At 39.0% G+C, this 18,353-nt stretch overlaps 1 protein-coding gene across 1 annotated transcript in view; it reads left to right on the plus strand.

Moving 5' to 3' along the window:
* Nucleotides 1-18,353, plus strand: part of fmn2a (formin 2a) — a 204,677-nt gene that overhangs the window by 160,591 nt on the left and 25,733 nt on the right. Inside the window, exons 6-9 of the mRNA XM_053237474.1 lie at nucleotides 292-390; nucleotides 6,268-7,337; nucleotides 7,655-7,799; nucleotides 14,675-14,762. Coding sequence (XP_053093449.1) covers nucleotides 292-390; nucleotides 6,268-7,337; nucleotides 7,655-7,799; nucleotides 14,675-14,762 — 1,402 coding nt within the window. The remainder of the gene's footprint in view (nucleotides 1-291; nucleotides 391-6,267; nucleotides 7,338-7,654; nucleotides 7,800-14,674; nucleotides 14,763-18,353) is intronic.

Genomic DNA, 18,353 nt, shown 5'->3' on the forward strand with positions numbered 1-18,353 from the left:
TATGAGACTGATGTGTTACATACTGCGCTAACAAGGCTTATGTTAATGTTTAATTAACCCTGAATTAACCTAACCAGCTTACAACCTCATCTTTATGCTTTAGCTGGAAGGTCTGAGTGTGTACCAGCAGAGGTCACTCTTCCCTTTAGATAGACACTTTTAAAAAGAAACTGTCCTTACATTCCCATATTAATACTGATTGTTTTTATACTTTCCCCATATTCTCCATCTTCCATTCCTCCCTCCCTCTCTCTCTCTCTCTTTCTCTCTCTCTCTCTCTCTCTTTCTCAGAAGGAGCAGTTGTACACATGGGCTCCACTTGGTCTGCCTGAGGCACGGGCACCAGGGCGATTACAAACCCTCTGGCCTCCAGCCTCTACTACCGCCCAGGTGTGTGTGAAAGAATGATTTTTAATATGCAGGTATTCATTTGTGTGTTTGTGTACATCCACATTGTGTTCTCTTGTGCTATTCTTAAGTAAATCAATAATTAAATAGAATTTATAGGATGGTTGTCATGCATTAAATTATATATATATATATATATATATATATATATATATATATATATATATATATATATATATATATATATATATACTGATCAGCCATAACATAAATCCACCTGCCTAATTGTGTAGGTCCCCCATGTGCTGCCAAAACAGCTCTGACTCTGAAGGTGTGCTGTTAAGACGTTAGCACCAGATCCTTTAACTGTTGCTGAGGTGGGTCCATGGATCGGACTTATTTGTCCAGCACAGCCCATCTTGATCGGATTGAGATCTGGGGAATTTGAAGACCAGGTCAACACCAAGTTGACTCTTTGTCATGTTCCTCAAACCATTCCTGAACAATTTTTGCAGTGTGGTAGGTCGCATTATCCTGCTGAAAGAGGCCACTGCCATTAGGGAATACCGTTGCCATGAAGGGAGGTTTCCCAACAGAAAATTACCCAAACCATCACGCTGCCTCCTCCAGCTTGCCTTCTTTCCATAGTAAATCCTGCTGCCATATCTTCCCCAGGTAAGTGACACCCGGCCGTCCACATGATGTAAAAGAAAATGTGATTCATCAGACTAGGCCACCTTCTTCCATTGCTCCATGGTCCAGTTCACGTGCCCATTGTAGGTGCTTTCAGCAGTGGACAGGGCTCAGCATGACCGGTCTGCGGCTACGCAGCCCCATACACAGCAAGCTGCGATGCACTGTGTGTTCTGACACCTTTCTATCATAGCCAGCTTTAGCCTTTTCAGCAATTTGTGCTACAGTAGCTCTTGTCTGGGATCGGACCAAATGGCCTTTGCTTCCCACACACAGTAATAAACCTTGGGCGCCCATTACCATGTTGCCGGTTCACTGGTTGTCCTTCTTCGAACCACTTTTGGTAGGTACTAACCACTGCATACTGGGAACCCCTCACAAGACCTGCTGTTTTGGAGATGCTCTGACCCAGTCATCTAGCCCTCACAATTTGGCCCTTGTCAAAGTCGCTCATATCCTTACACTTGCCCATTTTTCCAGCTTCCAACACATCAACTTCAAGAACTGACTGTTCACTTTCTGGATAACATATCCCATCCCTTGACAGTAACTGTAATGAGATAATTGTTATGACTGATCAGTTTATATATATAGATGTTGTTAAAATGTCACTTTAAAAGGATAAAATGTATGACATGCTGGCACGTTGCTGTAGTATAAGAGGAATAAATGACTTTGGGATGAGCAGTTGAAAATGATGAGTGGTCACAGTAACTCTGCTTCACATCAGGCCATACCATACCACACCATCACTGATTATTTTCCTATAACACCACGTCCCAGGTGTTTCATTACTTGCATAATACAGTAACTGTGTTTTCTCACAAGCTGATGTCAGACGTTTATGATGGGTCCAGATTCGTGTTACTTGTTCCCAAATTGATGAGAGAGGCAATACTACAAATGCAGATGTAAGGCACTAATTTTTTACAAGCGATGAGTTATGGAACATTTCCTGGAAAACTCTTAGACTGTAAAAAGATTTCCTAAAAGAGTAGGAACCCTAATTCATCAGTGTGTGGGGTCTGTAGAGGAAAAGTGCTGTCTATAACTGACTTATTAGCATGTTGTTATAAGGACACAGCTCATATCTCATGAGTGGGGAGGGTGATCTACAAATCTAGATCCATTCCTGTCCAGCCGTCTTGGCGGTATTTCATTATTTCATACTGTGGTTGAGATTCTGTTTACGTTTATGTTGATTCATTTCGTAGATGCTTTTATCTATTGTGTCTAAGTTTACAGCTGAGCACTTAAGGTTTATGGGCAAAAAAAAAATCAGACTTGGGAAAAAAATTCCCCTTACCTGAAATGCTAGTTGATCAACCAGGATACTTGGTGAATGAATTTTATTTTCTCAGTTTTGCACTACAGCTGCAAGGCTAATGGTGCTAAAGTATAAAAGAGGCTTATACCCACTGCATGAGTAGATCCTTAAATGATCTCTAATAGATATACATGCTTTCTGACCTGGGTTTATGAGTTGAATATGACGTTAGATTGGGGATAAAATTATTTACAACATGAAACTTGTTTGACTTCCTTGAAATTCTCTAATCGATTTAATGGCTTTCCCATTCCCTCCATCAGCACACACTTACTGTCAGGAGGATCCTACAAATATTGTTTATGTTCCTAATAAGTAAGATGAGATGCAAATATTTTGCATTGCTATAACATTTGAAAAGATATAACTCAATGAAACATTTTACACTTCTCAGAGAGATAGTGCTATCACGTCTGTAAATAATTAGACCTCAAATGTACAAGGTTTTCCCTGAACCACACACACACACACACACACACGCACACACACAAGGGCATTTGAAGTTTTTGAAGCTGTTTGAGGCTGGATCATGGTGTAGCATTGGCTCTTTCGCCTGATTTCCCCAGAATCCGCGGCTCGCCTACAAGGAGCCCACAGAGACACCACTCCTGGCGTCTAGACTCTCTAGACTCCTGTGACCCACACTACTGGTTTGTGTGTGTGTGTACATGTGTGCGTGCATTTAGTTTTACATGCTGAATGGGGCGATTCCTTTATTCCTCCGTGTTCGCCCTCACCCCATTATCCGGGAAGCAAGAGTAGATTTTCCCCCATCAGCCAAACCACTTTTAATGCCTTGTGGTATACCGCATGCATGCCTGGCCTGTGTTATTGGAAAGGCCCTATCTTCTCTCTCACACACACACACACACATTGTAAGCATTGTTTTGCTTTACTTACAATGCATTTCATTGACTCAAGTAACCCAAGCTTACCAAACTGGGGAAAATTGTACAATAAGATCCAAAAGTCTAAGATTCTTTTATTTTATTTCATCATTTCTCATTTACTCCAGCAAAACAGCTCGCCATCTAGAATGAAATAAAATCCACAATAAGCTGAGCATCATCATTTGTCATAAGCGAATGCAGAACTTCACCCTGTTAATACTTTTTACACCATAGCACTGTTGAATTTTCGAATCTGATTGGTCAGACGGTGTTGATTAAATTGTTATAAGAGCAGCAGCAAATCACAGGTTAATATTAATGCGCTCATGCTATAATAAGTTTATTAAGCCTCATTTATCAAGCTGGATATGAACAGACTTATTCTTAAATCGTTTGTAGGAGCCTTTAAACAAGAAATTTGGTATTCATGAAAATCCCATAATTTTGGAAAAACTTTTGTATCCTACTCATGTTCCTGAGTGTGTGTAAATTTACGTATAAGAAACTAACTAATATAAATCTTGATCGATCGGCTATACAACATTAAAACAGCGATGAGTTACGGCACTTGGATATGGATTATGCTGTCCTGGTCATTTCATATTAATGGTATTAACCAAAAAAATATTAAATATGAAAAAATAAAGGAAGCAAGCCAGCATGCTGTATATCCATGAATTAAGAAAAATAAGAGTGGTCATTTAATGAAGAATGCTGTTGTATAAAAGGAGCCAGCACTAAGTGACTAATAAGTGACTGATCTAGTATGTCTAAAGCTGCAGTGTGTTGTATATGCCCTAGTGTGCTGCAAACCAGTCGCTTCCTGCTTTTCTAACATGGTATTGCGGAGGGATTTCTGGCCAAGGGATGCCAGCACTCTTTGCTTTGAATTAAAAAGAACAATTAAACATAGCAGTTACTCTGTGTGTTGTGCTTGGTGTCAACAATCATAGATATGTTTTTTTTTTTTTTTTTTTCATATCAAAGCATTGTTTGCACTTCACTTAATTCACAGTTTCTGTAATTTGGCTCCAGATTTTGGCCTTTCAGGTGTTGTCACATTGTTAAATAATTCTTTTTTATTGCAACAGGTAGTGCAAAAGAATAACAATATAATAAATTGCTGTGAATGTAAACATAAGATACTATGACATAGTATTTGGCAGATAAGCTTATACTGTATACGGACATAGCAGTTATTGGGGTAGCAGCCAGGTAGACAGTACTGTAATGACAAGAATTATATACAATATTTTTATTAATACAGTAGCAGCAAAAAATAATTGTGAGTAGGTAGGTAGTAAATACAGAAATGTACAAAGATTGCAAAGGGAGTGGGATGGTGTTCACTTGAGTGTGTGTGTGTGTGTGTGTGTGTGTGTGTGTTGTCAGTCTCTGAGTATTGAGGAGTCTGATGGCTTGGGGAAGAAACTGTTACATGGTCTGGCTGTGAGGCCCGAATGCTTCGCTACCGTTTGTCAGACAGCAGGAGGGTGAAGAGTTTGTGTGAGGGGTGTGTGGGGTCTTCCACAATGCTGGTGGCTTTGCGGATGCAGCGTGTGCTGTAAATGTCTATGATGGAGGGAAGAGAGATCCCGATGATCTTCTCAGCTGTCCTCACTATCCACTGCAGGGTCTTGCGATCCGAGATGCTGCAATTTCCAAACCAGGCAGTGATGCAGCTGCTCAGGATGCTCTCAGTAGTCCCTCTGTAGAATACGGTGAGGATGGGAGGTGGGAGATGGGCTTTCCTCTGTCTTTGCAGAAAGTAGAGACACTGCTGGGCTTTCTTGGTTATTGAGCTGGTGTTGAAGGACCAGGTGAAGTTCTCCGCCAGGTGAACATGATCTCCACAGAGGAGCCGTTGATGTTGAGTGGAGAGCGGTTGCACCGTGCTCTCCTGAAGTCAACCACCATCTCTTTAGTTTTGCCGACATTCAGAGACAGGCTGTTGGCTCTACACCAGTCTGTTCACTTCTACCTCTGAGAAAGTCTACTTTTGCCTTTCGCTCGCTATTTGAGCTGTGTGAGCTTTGCTTTTTATGGAGTTTTGTGGGCATCACCAAATACAAGTCAGCTGTGCCGTGTATGCCCCTGGTAATTTATGGGTGATCGGCATTCGTCAACATCCGCACACGTGTACGGAGAAAATCAGCATTTCCGAAACTTTGGTAAATCGGGTGAATCGGGAAATTTTTTGTTAGGTTTGGCTTGTGCAAACATTTACACACAGCTTTGCTAAAAGATAAATAAATGAGCCCTTGTATGTTAGAAGCTTCACTTAATCTAAGACTAATAAACAGTTTTGGAAAAAAACATGTTATTCAACAAAGAAAAACATCTAATATGATGAAGTTTTCTGTAAGGAGACTATTATTTAACATTTTTGGAATGAGTCTCTAGTGTCAGTACTTGTCAGTGACAGACAGTACAGTCTGAGGTAAAAGACGTAACTTTTTGGGAGAGTCATCAGGAAAGACGAGTTTGTGATTTCTCAGTAACATCATAAGCTGAAATTTTATGTCTTATTATCTTAAATATAAAGTGAGGGAATGAGTGTTTATAGCTACCATAATATGACAGATAACTTACTTTTTGTGTTTTGTGGACATTCCAAAAGGGAGAAAATGTATGACATGATGTTCTTTAATAATTAAATAACTGTAAGTGTTTGCAAATTGCTGTGAAATAATCGTGACACTATTGGTTTCATTCAAATAGAACCACATGTACACTTGTCTTAACTTTCTTAATTATTAACACCTCAGTTCTCACTTTGTTATCCATTATCACACCCAAAATCTTTTCCTTAAACATGTCCCTAAGTACATATATTTACTGAAAAGATTCTGGGTGAAATAGAGTGTACCACAGGTCTAGACCTTTTCTGTAAAAAGTCTGTAAAAAAGGTTTGTGTAGAAGTTCTACTGGATAGAATTATTTATTTAGCATACAGGATCTGTGTTTCTCTTCAGCTCCATTTTATTCCTCCATCCTTACTCTCTGTAGAACAAGTCCACTGTTCCGGATCGGAATTCTCTATCAATTGATGAGCTGGAGAGAACGATCAAGGAGTTAAGAGAGAAGATACAATATCTGGAGCAAGGCCGCAGACCTCTGAACGCCTCTGAGGAAATATTGACAGGAACGGTGACAGATGGTGTTAATCTTGGTCAAGTGTTTAAAAAAATCACTGAACGAATGTCTGCTTACGAGGCGAGGTCGGTCCAAACCTCTCCCATCGAGGAGGACTTCAAGTTTACAGTGCCTTTATCTGATCAGTCAGGAGCTTGTGATTTAATTGACAGCACCACCTCATCAGTGGTACAGCTACATAAATGCCAAAGACCACAGCAGAAGGGTACAACACAAACCCTTCCATCTCCTCCACCTCCTATTATGACTGGTCCAGCTGTATCCTCAGCTTCTCCACTGCTGCCCCCAACTTCGGGACCAATCGAGTCAGTAGTACAACCTCCTCCACATCCACCACCTCCTTGCCCTCAGCCTACATCTGTTAAACCCCTGGTGAAGGCCCCACCCCCTCCCCCACTTCCACCACCTTCTACAAGCTTCGGACCCCCACCCCCACCACCACCTTCTTCAAGCTTTGGACCTCCACCTTCACCATCTCTTCCAGGCTTTGGACCTCCACCTCCACCACCTCTTTCAGGCATTGGACCTCCACTTCCAATACCTCCTCCAGGCTTTGGACCTCCACCTCCACCACCTCTTCCGAGCTTTGGACCTCCACCTCCACCACCTCTTCCAGGCTTTGGACCTCCACTTCCACCACCTCTTCCAGGCTTTGGACCTCCACCTCCACCACCTCTTCCAGGCTTTGGACCTCCACCTCCACCACCTCTTCCAGGTTTTGGACCTCCACCTCCACCACCTCCTACTGGCTTTGGACCTCCACCTCCACCACCTCCTCCTGGGTGTGGACCTGTTCCTCCACCTTCTCTCAGGTTGATGTCAGTGGGTTCATCTCAGGACTCTGTCCCTTTGAAGGCAGTCATAGAGCCTCCACGACCCATGAAGCCTTTATACTGGACCAGAATACAGCTGCATGCCAAAAAGTAATCATTTGCCTCATTAAGTGTAAATGATGTGTGTATTCTGCATTCAACATACATAGTATATGAGTGGTATGTGCATGTGTATCTCTGGAGTATTACAATGAATAAACTTGGGACTAATTGTCAGAAGTTAAAAATCCTGCCTAGATATTAAAATATAATTAGATTAAAGAAAAACTCCATATGCACCAGAAACCCATGTACCGTTAGATATTAGTAGCACTGGTATCAGTGCATCCAAATTATAACATTATCATGTTGGTGTTATGCGTTTCTTTATCACAATTCAAGAATTTCTTATTCTCCTTTGGCCACAGAGAACCAAACACACACCTGGTATGGGAGAAGGTGGAGGAGCCACATGTTGACTTTGAAGATTTTGTTGAGCTTTTTGCCAAAAGTGCAGTGAAAGAGAAGAAGAAGCCAATCTCTGATACCATCTCCAAATCCAAGACTAAACAGGTAAAATAAATCTACATTGTTTTAACTGTTACAAATTTAAGAAGCCATTTTTTATGTTTTCTTCTCATGTTAAATAGCCTATAAATAGTTAGTTAAATAATTTTTAAAGATGTATAATAGCTGGAGTCTGTGAATTGGAGAAAGTCTGAAAAACTGAATTGTGTTGATGTAGATCAGGATTTCCCACCCAGGGGTCCGTTCCATGGGGTTTGTGTGAATTGTCAGTGGTACATTATTGTGTGTGTGTGTGTATATATATATATATACAGTTGAGGTCAAAAGTTTACATACCCCTTTTAGAATCTGCAAAATGTTTATTATTTTACCAAAATAAGAGGGATCATACAAAATGCATGTTATTGTTTATTTAGTGCTGACCTGAATAAGATATTTCACATAAAAGATGTTTACATATAGTCCACAATAGAAAATAATAGTTGAATTTATAAAAATGACCCCGTTCAAAAGTTTACATCCCCTTGATTCTTAATACTGTGTTGTTACCTGAATGATCCACAGCTGTGTTTTTTTGTTTAGTGATAGTTGTTCATGAGTCCCTTGTTTGTCCTGAACAGTTAAACTGCCTGCTGTTCTTCAGAAAAATCCAGAAGGAAAAACCATGCATTAAGAGCCTGGGGGTTAAAATAAGTTTTTTTTTAACTTATTTTGTCTTCTGGGAAACATGTAACTATCTTCTGTAGCCTCTGAAGGTACTAAGTGAAAAAATATGATGTTTAGGCAAAATAAGAAAAATGTACACATCTCCATTCTGTTCAAAAGTTTTCACCCCCCGGCTCTTAATGCATGTTTTTTCCTTCTGGAGCATCTGTGAGCGTTTGAACCTTCTGTAATAGTTGCATATGAGTCCCTCAGTTGTCCTCAGTGTGAAAAGATGGATCTCAAAATCATACAGTCATTGTTGGAAAGGGTTCAAATACACAAAAATGCTGGAAAACCAAAGAATTTGTGGGACCTGAAGGATTTTTCTGAAGAACAGCAGGCAGTTTAACTGTTCAGGACAAACAAGAGACTCTTGAACAACTATCAGTAAACAAAAAAACACAGCTGTGGATCATTCAGGTAACAACACAGTATTAAGAATCAAGGGGATGTAAACTTTTGAACGGGGTCATTTTTATAAATTCAGCTATTATTTTCTCTTGTGGACTATATGTAAATATCTTTTATGTGAAATATCTTATTCAGGTCAGCACTAAATAAACAATAACATGCATTTTGTATGATCCCTCTTATTTTGGTAAAATAATGAACATTTTGCAGATTCTGAAAGGGGGATGTAAACTTTTGACCTCAACTGTATATATATAGTATAGTATAGTATAGTATATATAGTCAAAAAGCACATCATTTGTACAATGTGATAGCATTTCTCATGTAATGATAGTTCTTAGCACTTGAGAGTTAAACATAAACTACAGTGTTAACTCTCTAAAACATTCTTTGTGACTAGATATGTCTTCAGCTTTACAATTCCTTCAAATCACTTAAAATGGACAGATATATTGCCAGTGAAAGAAAAATCAAAAGAGGAGGAACATCTATGACAACAGAAATTCCAAAGCAGGCAGCATTTTGTAAGTACAGCAAGGAATATTTAAGATTTGGATTTACATGAACAGACAGTGACAATGGCCAAACCCCTCCCAAAGTGTAAGATGTGTTTGGAGCATCTTTCTAATGAAAGAATGAACCCAGCTTTCTTAATAAGACATATGAAAACAAACATGAAACCCTGGCTAATAGTTGAATGTTTCACGTTGTAGCAAAAAACAGCATCAAAAGCTGAACAAAAAAGCTGAATTAAAAAAAAAAATCTTTTCAACAAAAGTTAGCCTGCTTAACATCTCAGGGAGTGCTTAAGGCAAATAATTTAGGTTGAAGGGGTTCAGGGGCGAAATGGTTGGGAACGCTTGATGAACAGGGCCTAGTATTGGACCCTGAGGGATGGCTTGATGCCTTTCTGCAATCATCCTGCTGTTGAACTGAGATCACCACTGCATTTAATGCAACACTGCCTCTCTGCTCTTCAAGTGAGTGAGTTAATTTGCAGTTTGGTTTACATAGATTATTTTTAGTATATACAGATTGACAATTTAGATACGTTTCCGAGCCATTTGCTTTGGAAGGTTGAACTACAGCCAACCAGAGGGACTTATTTTAGAAGTGTGAAACCAACAGCTGTTTTTGATCAGTTCTGGTAAAAAAAAAGGACAACCGTGAAGTGAAATGCTTTCTGACAAGAGATACTTTTTCTGGTTAGTTCTGTAAAGTTATAGTCTGTCTGAGACTGACAGACTTTATCCACTGAGACATATTGGGCTCTATTATAAAGACAGTTATTTAAACCACCCAGTAGCCTTATGCCTTAAACATATTGGCCCTAATTCAGCACATCTGATCTGTAAAATCAAACCCCCCGTCTGGTCAGAGTACATGTAAATTTGAGCACAACCTGAAAATACGCATGCAGTGAAATAATCACCAGTCTTATCTCAAATAATTTCATCATATATAGTAAGTAGAGTAATGATATCAGTAAAAATAGCAAATATTGATCATCAAAACAGCACTGGGTCTCCCTCACCAGATTCCTAGCTGGGTTTATACACTATTCACACACCTACAGTTCATCTCACCTGCTTTATTTAAAGACTCAATGCTAAGTCAATCTTGCGAAGTCTTGCCAATCTACCAGTACATTTAGGCCTTGTCATTGTACATGTGCTTGATTGGGATGTTGGAGAATACCACTGGTATTTAAACATTTCCTCAGCTCGAATTTCTTAGGTCAGGAATCTGTCTACCTACATGTGCATATAAAAAGTGTTAACAGAGACGAGGAGGTTAAAAATGTGAGAAAGAATCTCTGCAATCAAATCAAATCTGCATTTAGTTTGGAGGTCTGTTTATTTGGTACTGATTAGGATTTGTCCAGTTAATCTCTCAGTGAGAATTCACAGTTGAGGACCTTCACATGGAAAACCATGAAAACCAACATATACACAATCTGTTCATATTTGTATCTATTAACAAATTCAAAAATATTATATAAGATTTAGATAAAACATCCTGTTTTTTTTTTAAATAATGGATGAGGTGAAGGCAAAGAAGTCCATGAGCCAAAATGGAGCAATGCTTCCTAAGAAAGTTAATCATGTTAGGAATAAAACACTTGTGGTTATGCTGTTATAGGAAAATAATCAGAGATTATCACTGTGATGTGTCCTGACACTAAGTGAAGTTATTGTTACCACATTGAAGTTCATTATTTTCCTATAACTATGCATCCTGAAGTGTATTATTCTTCTATTACTATTCTACCACCGCAATTTTCCAACACTAGTAATTATTTGTGCATAATAAAGAATGACGTCATATTTTTATTTGTTTATAATTGCATTGAATGTTGTGGAACACCATAACTTTCATTATAATGTCTGTAAACAGTTGTCCCTCACCAGCCTCACCAGGAGGAATTTACAAAATTCCTCCGTCCTGAAGATTTACCTCTGACACTGGAGACTCCTTCCATAAATGTTAAACAAATGTCTCTTCGCAGGAAACTTCACCATATCATATGGGATTTGAATTACAGTCAGCACTGTTAGAAACTAGAAAAACAGTCAGTTGCTGTTAGAAACTAGAAAATTAATCAACGCCTTCTGACCAGTCAGAATTGAGATTTCAACATTGCTGTGGTGTAATTTCTTATTTTTAATATCTAGACATATCTCTCTTATACTGCAGCTACTAACCAGCATATAAAAATAGAAGCATTGCCTTCTTGTAACTCCGTAAGATAAAATAGGAAACTCAATGCTTTTAATTAAATCATATACACGTGATGTCCTTTATTTTATTATTTATCATCCAACTGTTAAGGTGACAGAACAGCGTACATACTATAGGCCTAGCCTAAACCATTATTTATGCTTGTTGTCACGGTAACATTCCTGTGTTGTTAGCTGGTATAAAAAGAGGTGTCCCAATAAAAATAATGGACAACTAGGAGCCAATCAAAAGTGAGCATTTTCTGTGATATATGCACATTGTAATTAGAGGTAGTTTACAACAACAGTTACACTTGAGTTATGTAAGTGTAGTAAATCCTTCAGCAGCTTCTCATTGAAATGGGCTTCACCGCAGTGCTTTCCAGAGGGGATGTGTCTTTTATTTAGTATTTGGAAAGCATCCATTCATTCACCACAAATAGGAAGAAATAGCACAAGTCAGCAGCACGATACACAGAACGCTAACTTCCGAACCCCTGCTGCTCAGCGATTAACGATGCGGTTGTTCCTTCGTTAGGGGGAAAAGAAGGACGTTTGATGACTCAGCATGCACGGGTGTGTTCCTTCATGTCAGTACATACAGACCGAGGCAGACAGAATCATTGTTTTTGCTGATGTGTTTTGACAAGAGTCTTAACACATTATGTGGTGGAAAATGTTCTAAATGAACTGGAAAAGAATGTTAATGATATTAGGGAGTGACCGGGCTATGAATAAGAAAATGGGAACATGGGTCAGAGGAATGTCTGTTATTGGGAACGGACATCGATTATTGGTAAGGGTTAGCGGTTCTAAGCACTTTGTGGGTGTTTTGACTCCTCTGTATTTTATTCCTCCTCACTCTCTCTCTCTCCTGCTCTCGCTGTGTGGGTCTGGGTTAAGTTAAAGATCCACAGAGCCCAAACCACAGGCTTACCCAGAGACTCCAGCCAGCCTGGTGTGGTTTTGTGGTTACGCCGCACTGTGGCTATGTCTGCGAGTGTGTATTGAAGCAGCCTACTGTTGAAATGCATCTATTCTCTGTTAGTTATTTGAGCCCTGGAATCACATTTACTCAGTGTGGTTGGAGAACTTGGATGTGGCGTAAGAAGTCATGGGTTTGATCCCAGCTGATGTTACTGCTCCAGTGTCATTATGATTCTGGCTGCCAAAGTGCTACAGGGGCTGTCGTTGGGGCTGTGTGATGTATACACACTTGTCTTTGAAATGAAATGAGACATGATGAGCAACATTTACTGTTCTGCTACTTTAGTCAGATATTAAAAAGCAATCTCGGGTTGGGATAAATATATAGTCACCATAGATCCATCCATCCATCCATCCATCCATAGGTGTGATTTCAAAAACCAAGAAGCTTTTTTTCAGAAGCTCAGGAAACTTTTCAGGCAGTTTTTTCTAAAGCTCTTAATCTTTGTCAAGAACTTTGTCTTGGTTTAAGATAGGTTTCAACCACCGACCCCTCCACCCATCCATCCTGAGGTGTGTTCTTGGAAGCCAAGAAACTTTTCAGAAACTCAGGAAAGTCTTCAGACACTTTTTCTTGAGCTCTGAAAATCTTTTTAGGAGCTCAGGAACATTTTCTTGGTTTGGGAAAATATATATCCATCCATCCATCCATCTATCCAAAAACCACAAAACCTTTTTAGAAACTCAGGAACATTTTTCATGAATTCAGGAACATTGTCTTCTTTTGGGGTAAATACTATATATCCTCTATCCATCCATCCATCCATCCATCCATAGATGTGTTTTCAGAAACCAGGAAACTTTTTTCAGGGACATTTTCAGGCACTTTTTTCTGGAACTCTGAATGTTTTTCTGTAACTCTGGAACTTTCTGAGGAACACAGGAACATATTTAGGAACAAGAGTTCTTCAATTTACAAGGTTTTTGTTCTTTGGCTGTAGTTCAGTAGATCTTTTAGTTTATGACCAGAAGCTATTTAGGGTGGAGGAGGTTCTCTAAAATTTGTAGAACCTCAGAAGAATCACACTTATATCCTGCATTTAAATAACTTGGCTTACTGGATTCTCCAAAAGACGTTTTTGAGCAGTGGAGAAAGAAATCGATTCTGATGGTATCCACTGTGGCCTCTTCTACCCAGAACCCACAGAGTCCTGGCTTCTCCCAGCCACACACACACACACACACACACACACACACACACACACACACTCTGAAAGATCAGGCCAACTGTTTCTCATATTAGTGCTGCTGCTCCTCCAGGCCTTTGCGTTGAGTTCATGTACAGTCAGATGAGAATAATATTGGATTAAAAGCAATAATGGAAAGCCTCTAATGCTGCTGTGTTTAGACCTGACCTGTGTGATGTGGTGATTCTTGCCTTTAAAAAAAGAAAATGTTTTCCATACCTATTCTATTTTCTATTCTGTACACACCAATTTTTACATTTTTGCTTCTGAGAAAAGTAAACAACAACAAAAACCTCCCCTAGAAGTAATAATAAAAAAACTGATGTACTCATCTAATAAGAACTTTGACAGTGTCTATGACCTCGTGTCAAATGGCCTTCTTTTAGTAGCTACATGTTTACAACTGAATCAATCCGCTTGTCACACTCTTGCGCATCCCCATGGTGAATTGTGGAGCATGTGAGCACACTGCAGATCCCAAATCAGGATAAACTTTCTGGACAGCTATGTCGCTCGGATAATTACATTTGGCTGGACTTTATGAACTTTTATATTTCTACATCCATATGAGGACAAAACTGTGAAGAAACACTCCCCAGCTTAGCACAATAACCTTATTTGGTCAATCGCAACATCGCAGAGTTTTTGGGATGGAATATTGTATTAAACAAGACTGTTTATGTAGCTGATTGTGTCTCTGCTAATAATAGGTTTGATTGTTTTGACAAAATCTTACTGGAAGTAACAGATATATATATATATATATATATATATATATATATATATATATATATATATATATATATATATATATATATATATATAGATAGATAGATAGGTCTCTCTGTGCTGGCTGACCTTTGACCTTTCTCTCCTGCTCTCTCTCTCTCTCTCTCACACACACTCTCAGGTAGTGAAGGTTTTGAGTAATAAGCGTTCCCAGGCTGTAGGAATCCTGATGTCCAGTCTGCATTTGGACATGAAGGACATTCAGCATGGTGAGAATGATAAACATAATTCCTGACATCATTTAGGTTCTGTGTGTGTGTGTGTGTGTGTGTGTGTGTGTGTGTGTGTGTGTGTGGTTGTCTTTGCACATTCAAATGCATGTATTTTACTGGTTTGGTTAATTTTTTGGGAGGAAACACTGGAAAACTGGGAAAAAACAGAGCTGCTGGAAAATGAAGTCAATTCACAAATTATGAAAATGATCTAAATCTTCCGTAAAGCTGGATGCACTCAGAGTGCTTCTGGCGTCCTTTTCCAGGAAGATTTTTGTTTAATAATGATAGAGAATGATCATTTAAGAATGATGCAAAACACAAGCAATAAATGTACAAGTTAATATTTTTTTTATGAGTTAAATGATTATTTTTAGGGACCCAGCACAGATATGCAGCTCTGTGCACAGCGTGTGGTTTTCGTGGGAGATATCGCGTGGTTCTTCAAATAAAAACATATCTATCATTTGTACAGAAACATATTAGAAATGTGGTTTTATTCTGGAGCTCAGAAAGGCAGTGTTTAGGTCGTACTACTGGAGCAAAGCGCTAACGAAAAAAATCAATAGTGCATCTCTGATTCATATAATGTTAATGAACTTGATATTTGTTTCTTGAGCAGGGTTGCCAGGTTCTGTGTGTAATATCAACATATTACACATATATCCACATTCCTGATATACTGTATATACTGTAGATCAGAAAAATGCACACCTCTGTTAGTGTTCCCCCTAAAAAGAAGAAAATGCATCTGCCTTTTTGTATTCCCAAACTATTTGGGCTAGTTTTAAGTATTTTGTGCATTTATTTATTTATTTATTTATTTATTTATTTATTTATTTATTTGTAGTTGTAGTCATGGTGGAACTTTTGCTGAAACCTGGCAACCCTCCTCATGAGCTTTCGCGGTTGCTCTTCTTTTAAAGTTCACATTTTAAACACAGTTCACACATAGTCTAAAGCTGGCAAGCTTTCAAAACAACTTTTAAGATGCATTATCTGTTCAATTCGTCCAGCAAGCTTCACATGAAGTAAAAACCTCCTTGCACAACCTTTTTATTATGTGCCATGGGATCCCAGTCTTGATGTACACCTCTAGTCTCATCCAGACACAATCTCGGGCTCGCTTTATAAATAACTTGCCTCCTATTTGTTGTTTATTATCTGTTTATTCTGAATAATATACTTGTATTCAGTTATATCCCTAATATATACAGTACATGCATACGTAGTAGAGACGATATCCTTCATCAGTGTGTCTAACTACAATAGCAATAGCTTAGTCATACATTTGTTCTTCTTTTTCACTCTCTTTCTGCTTTACCCTGTATGGTTGCGGCTCCATCTCTTCTCCTCGTCCCGTGTTTGTGTACAGTAGTCCTCTCGCTCATCAGCCAGACCACACATTATTGTTTGAGAAGAGCCAAACAGGATGAAGGATTATGCATGAGCAAGCCAGCATGAGTTTGGAACTGCTCATTATTCCACACATACATCTATCTGTAATTATCTATAATCATTCTGAGCCTCGTCAATAAAAACTGCTCTGTGCAATTAAATCACATGGATTTGTTGTTATGATTGAAATAGAGGGAGGTGTTCTTACAGAGTACAAAGACCTGTGGTTTTGTGGTTTCATGTGCCATTGCCACATAAAGTGTGATCTGTTATTAAAAATGCCAAGCCGCAGAGTTTTTAACGAACGCTTTATGGGCCTTTTCACTGCTACAAATAGCAGCAAGTGAAGACCCATATCCTGTTATGCACTGTGTTAACAACATGCTCTCACGATTTGAGATTCCAACTTGTACAGAAAGTTCAGGTTTGGATGAGGGGGCAGGGTTATCACTGGAGATATTCATAAAAGATGTTTTCATAAATGATAGATTCATAAGTGCTTAAACAAGCTTTCATGATTCACACGACTGCACTAAATATGCTAACTTATTCATTACTCAGGTTTTGATAACACCAGTGTGGTGTCACATTAAAATGGTGGGAATTCTGATTAACTGATTCTGAGTGATGTATTTTTATGCCATTGATAATTTGTTGTACAGTATACAGTATTTGTGTAGGTTGATGATATGACCTATTTTTTTTAATCATTTTTGACCTGATAGTTTTTTGACCAGAATTCAATTGAATTTAGTGAAATACAATGCTAGTTGACTCAACACATCTTGATTCGGTCAAAGATCCAGATATGGTTGTGTCAAAAAGGGCGGAGCTTAATTAAAAATTCATTTCAGCCAGTTGCACAAACAGGGCATAGTATTAGTATTACATTAGTACTAATGTAACTAAACAGTATTAGTAAAGGAGGTGTGGCCTTTGTGTCTAGCAGTATTAGTAAAGCAGGCGTGGCCTTTGCGTCTATCAGTATTAGCAAAGCAGGCGTGGCCTTTGTGTCTAACAGTATTAGTAAAGGAGGCGTGGCCTTTGTGTCTATCAGTATTAGTGATGGAGACGAGGCCTTTGGGTCTATCAGTATTAGTAAAGGGGGCGTTGCCTTTGTGTCTAACAGTACTAGTAAAGGAGGTGTGGCCTTTGTGTCTTTCAGTATTAGTGATGGAGGCGTGGCCTTTGTGTCTTTCAGTATTAGTAAAGAGGGTGTTGCCTTTGTGTCTTTTGATATTAGTAAAGGAGGTGTGGCCTTTGTGTCTATCAGTATTAGTGATGGAGGCGTGGCCTTTGTGTCTATCAGTATTAGTAAAGGAGGCGTGGCCTTTGTGTCTATCGGTATTAGTGATGGAGGTGTGGCCTTTGTGTCTTTTGGTATTAGTAAAGGAGGTGTGGCCTTTGTGTCTATCGGTATTAGTGATGGAGGCGGGGCCTTTGTGTCTAGCAGTATTAGTGATGGAGGTGTGGCCTTTGTGTCTAGCAGTATTAGTGATGGAGGTGTGGCCTTTGTGTCTATCGGTATTAGTGATGGAGGCGTGGCCTTTGTGTCTATCGGTATTAGTGATGGAGGCGGGGCCTTTGTGTCTATCAGTATTAGTAATGGAGGCGTGGCCTTTGTGTCTATCAGTGTTAGTGGTAAAAAAAAATTAAAAAAAAAAAAGAATTTGCTTACCAAAATATGAGTTGTTACATTTCTTTATATTCTTATAATGTAGTGATCTGATGAATGATGCATGCTGGATCACAATAGTACTACAGTGCACCATAAAGCTATTACCTGGTTTAGCGAGAGTTCAACATTAGCCTAAATGCACCATCACTGAAGTGTGTTCCAACATGTAGTGAGAGTAAAGCAAACAAAGTTCAGTGGCAAATGAAACACATCATATAAATGTGTCAGGAACATAAACTCTGAGTGTGGAAATTAAGCTTGGATGTAGATAGATAGAAAGTGTGACAACAATGACATCAGCCCCCTTCCTCTACACTCCACGGAGGAGAAAAGAGAAGAGGGAGGAGAGGAAGAAGAAATATGTGAGACTGAGGAGGAAAAAGGCATAATTGGTTATAAATCAAAGACAGCATCTCTCTCTCTCTCTGTCTCTCTCTCTTTTTCTGGAATCACTTGAGGCTGTCTTCACTGTCACATGGTTTCCCTAAGCTCTCCTCTTTTGCCTCTACCAG

This window comes from Pangasianodon hypophthalmus, chromosome 10 (assembly GCF_027358585.1).
Source record: "Pangasianodon hypophthalmus isolate fPanHyp1 chromosome 10, fPanHyp1.pri, whole genome shotgun sequence".
NCBI classification, from domain to species: Eukaryota; Metazoa; Chordata; class Actinopteri; order Siluriformes; family Pangasiidae; genus Pangasianodon; species Pangasianodon hypophthalmus.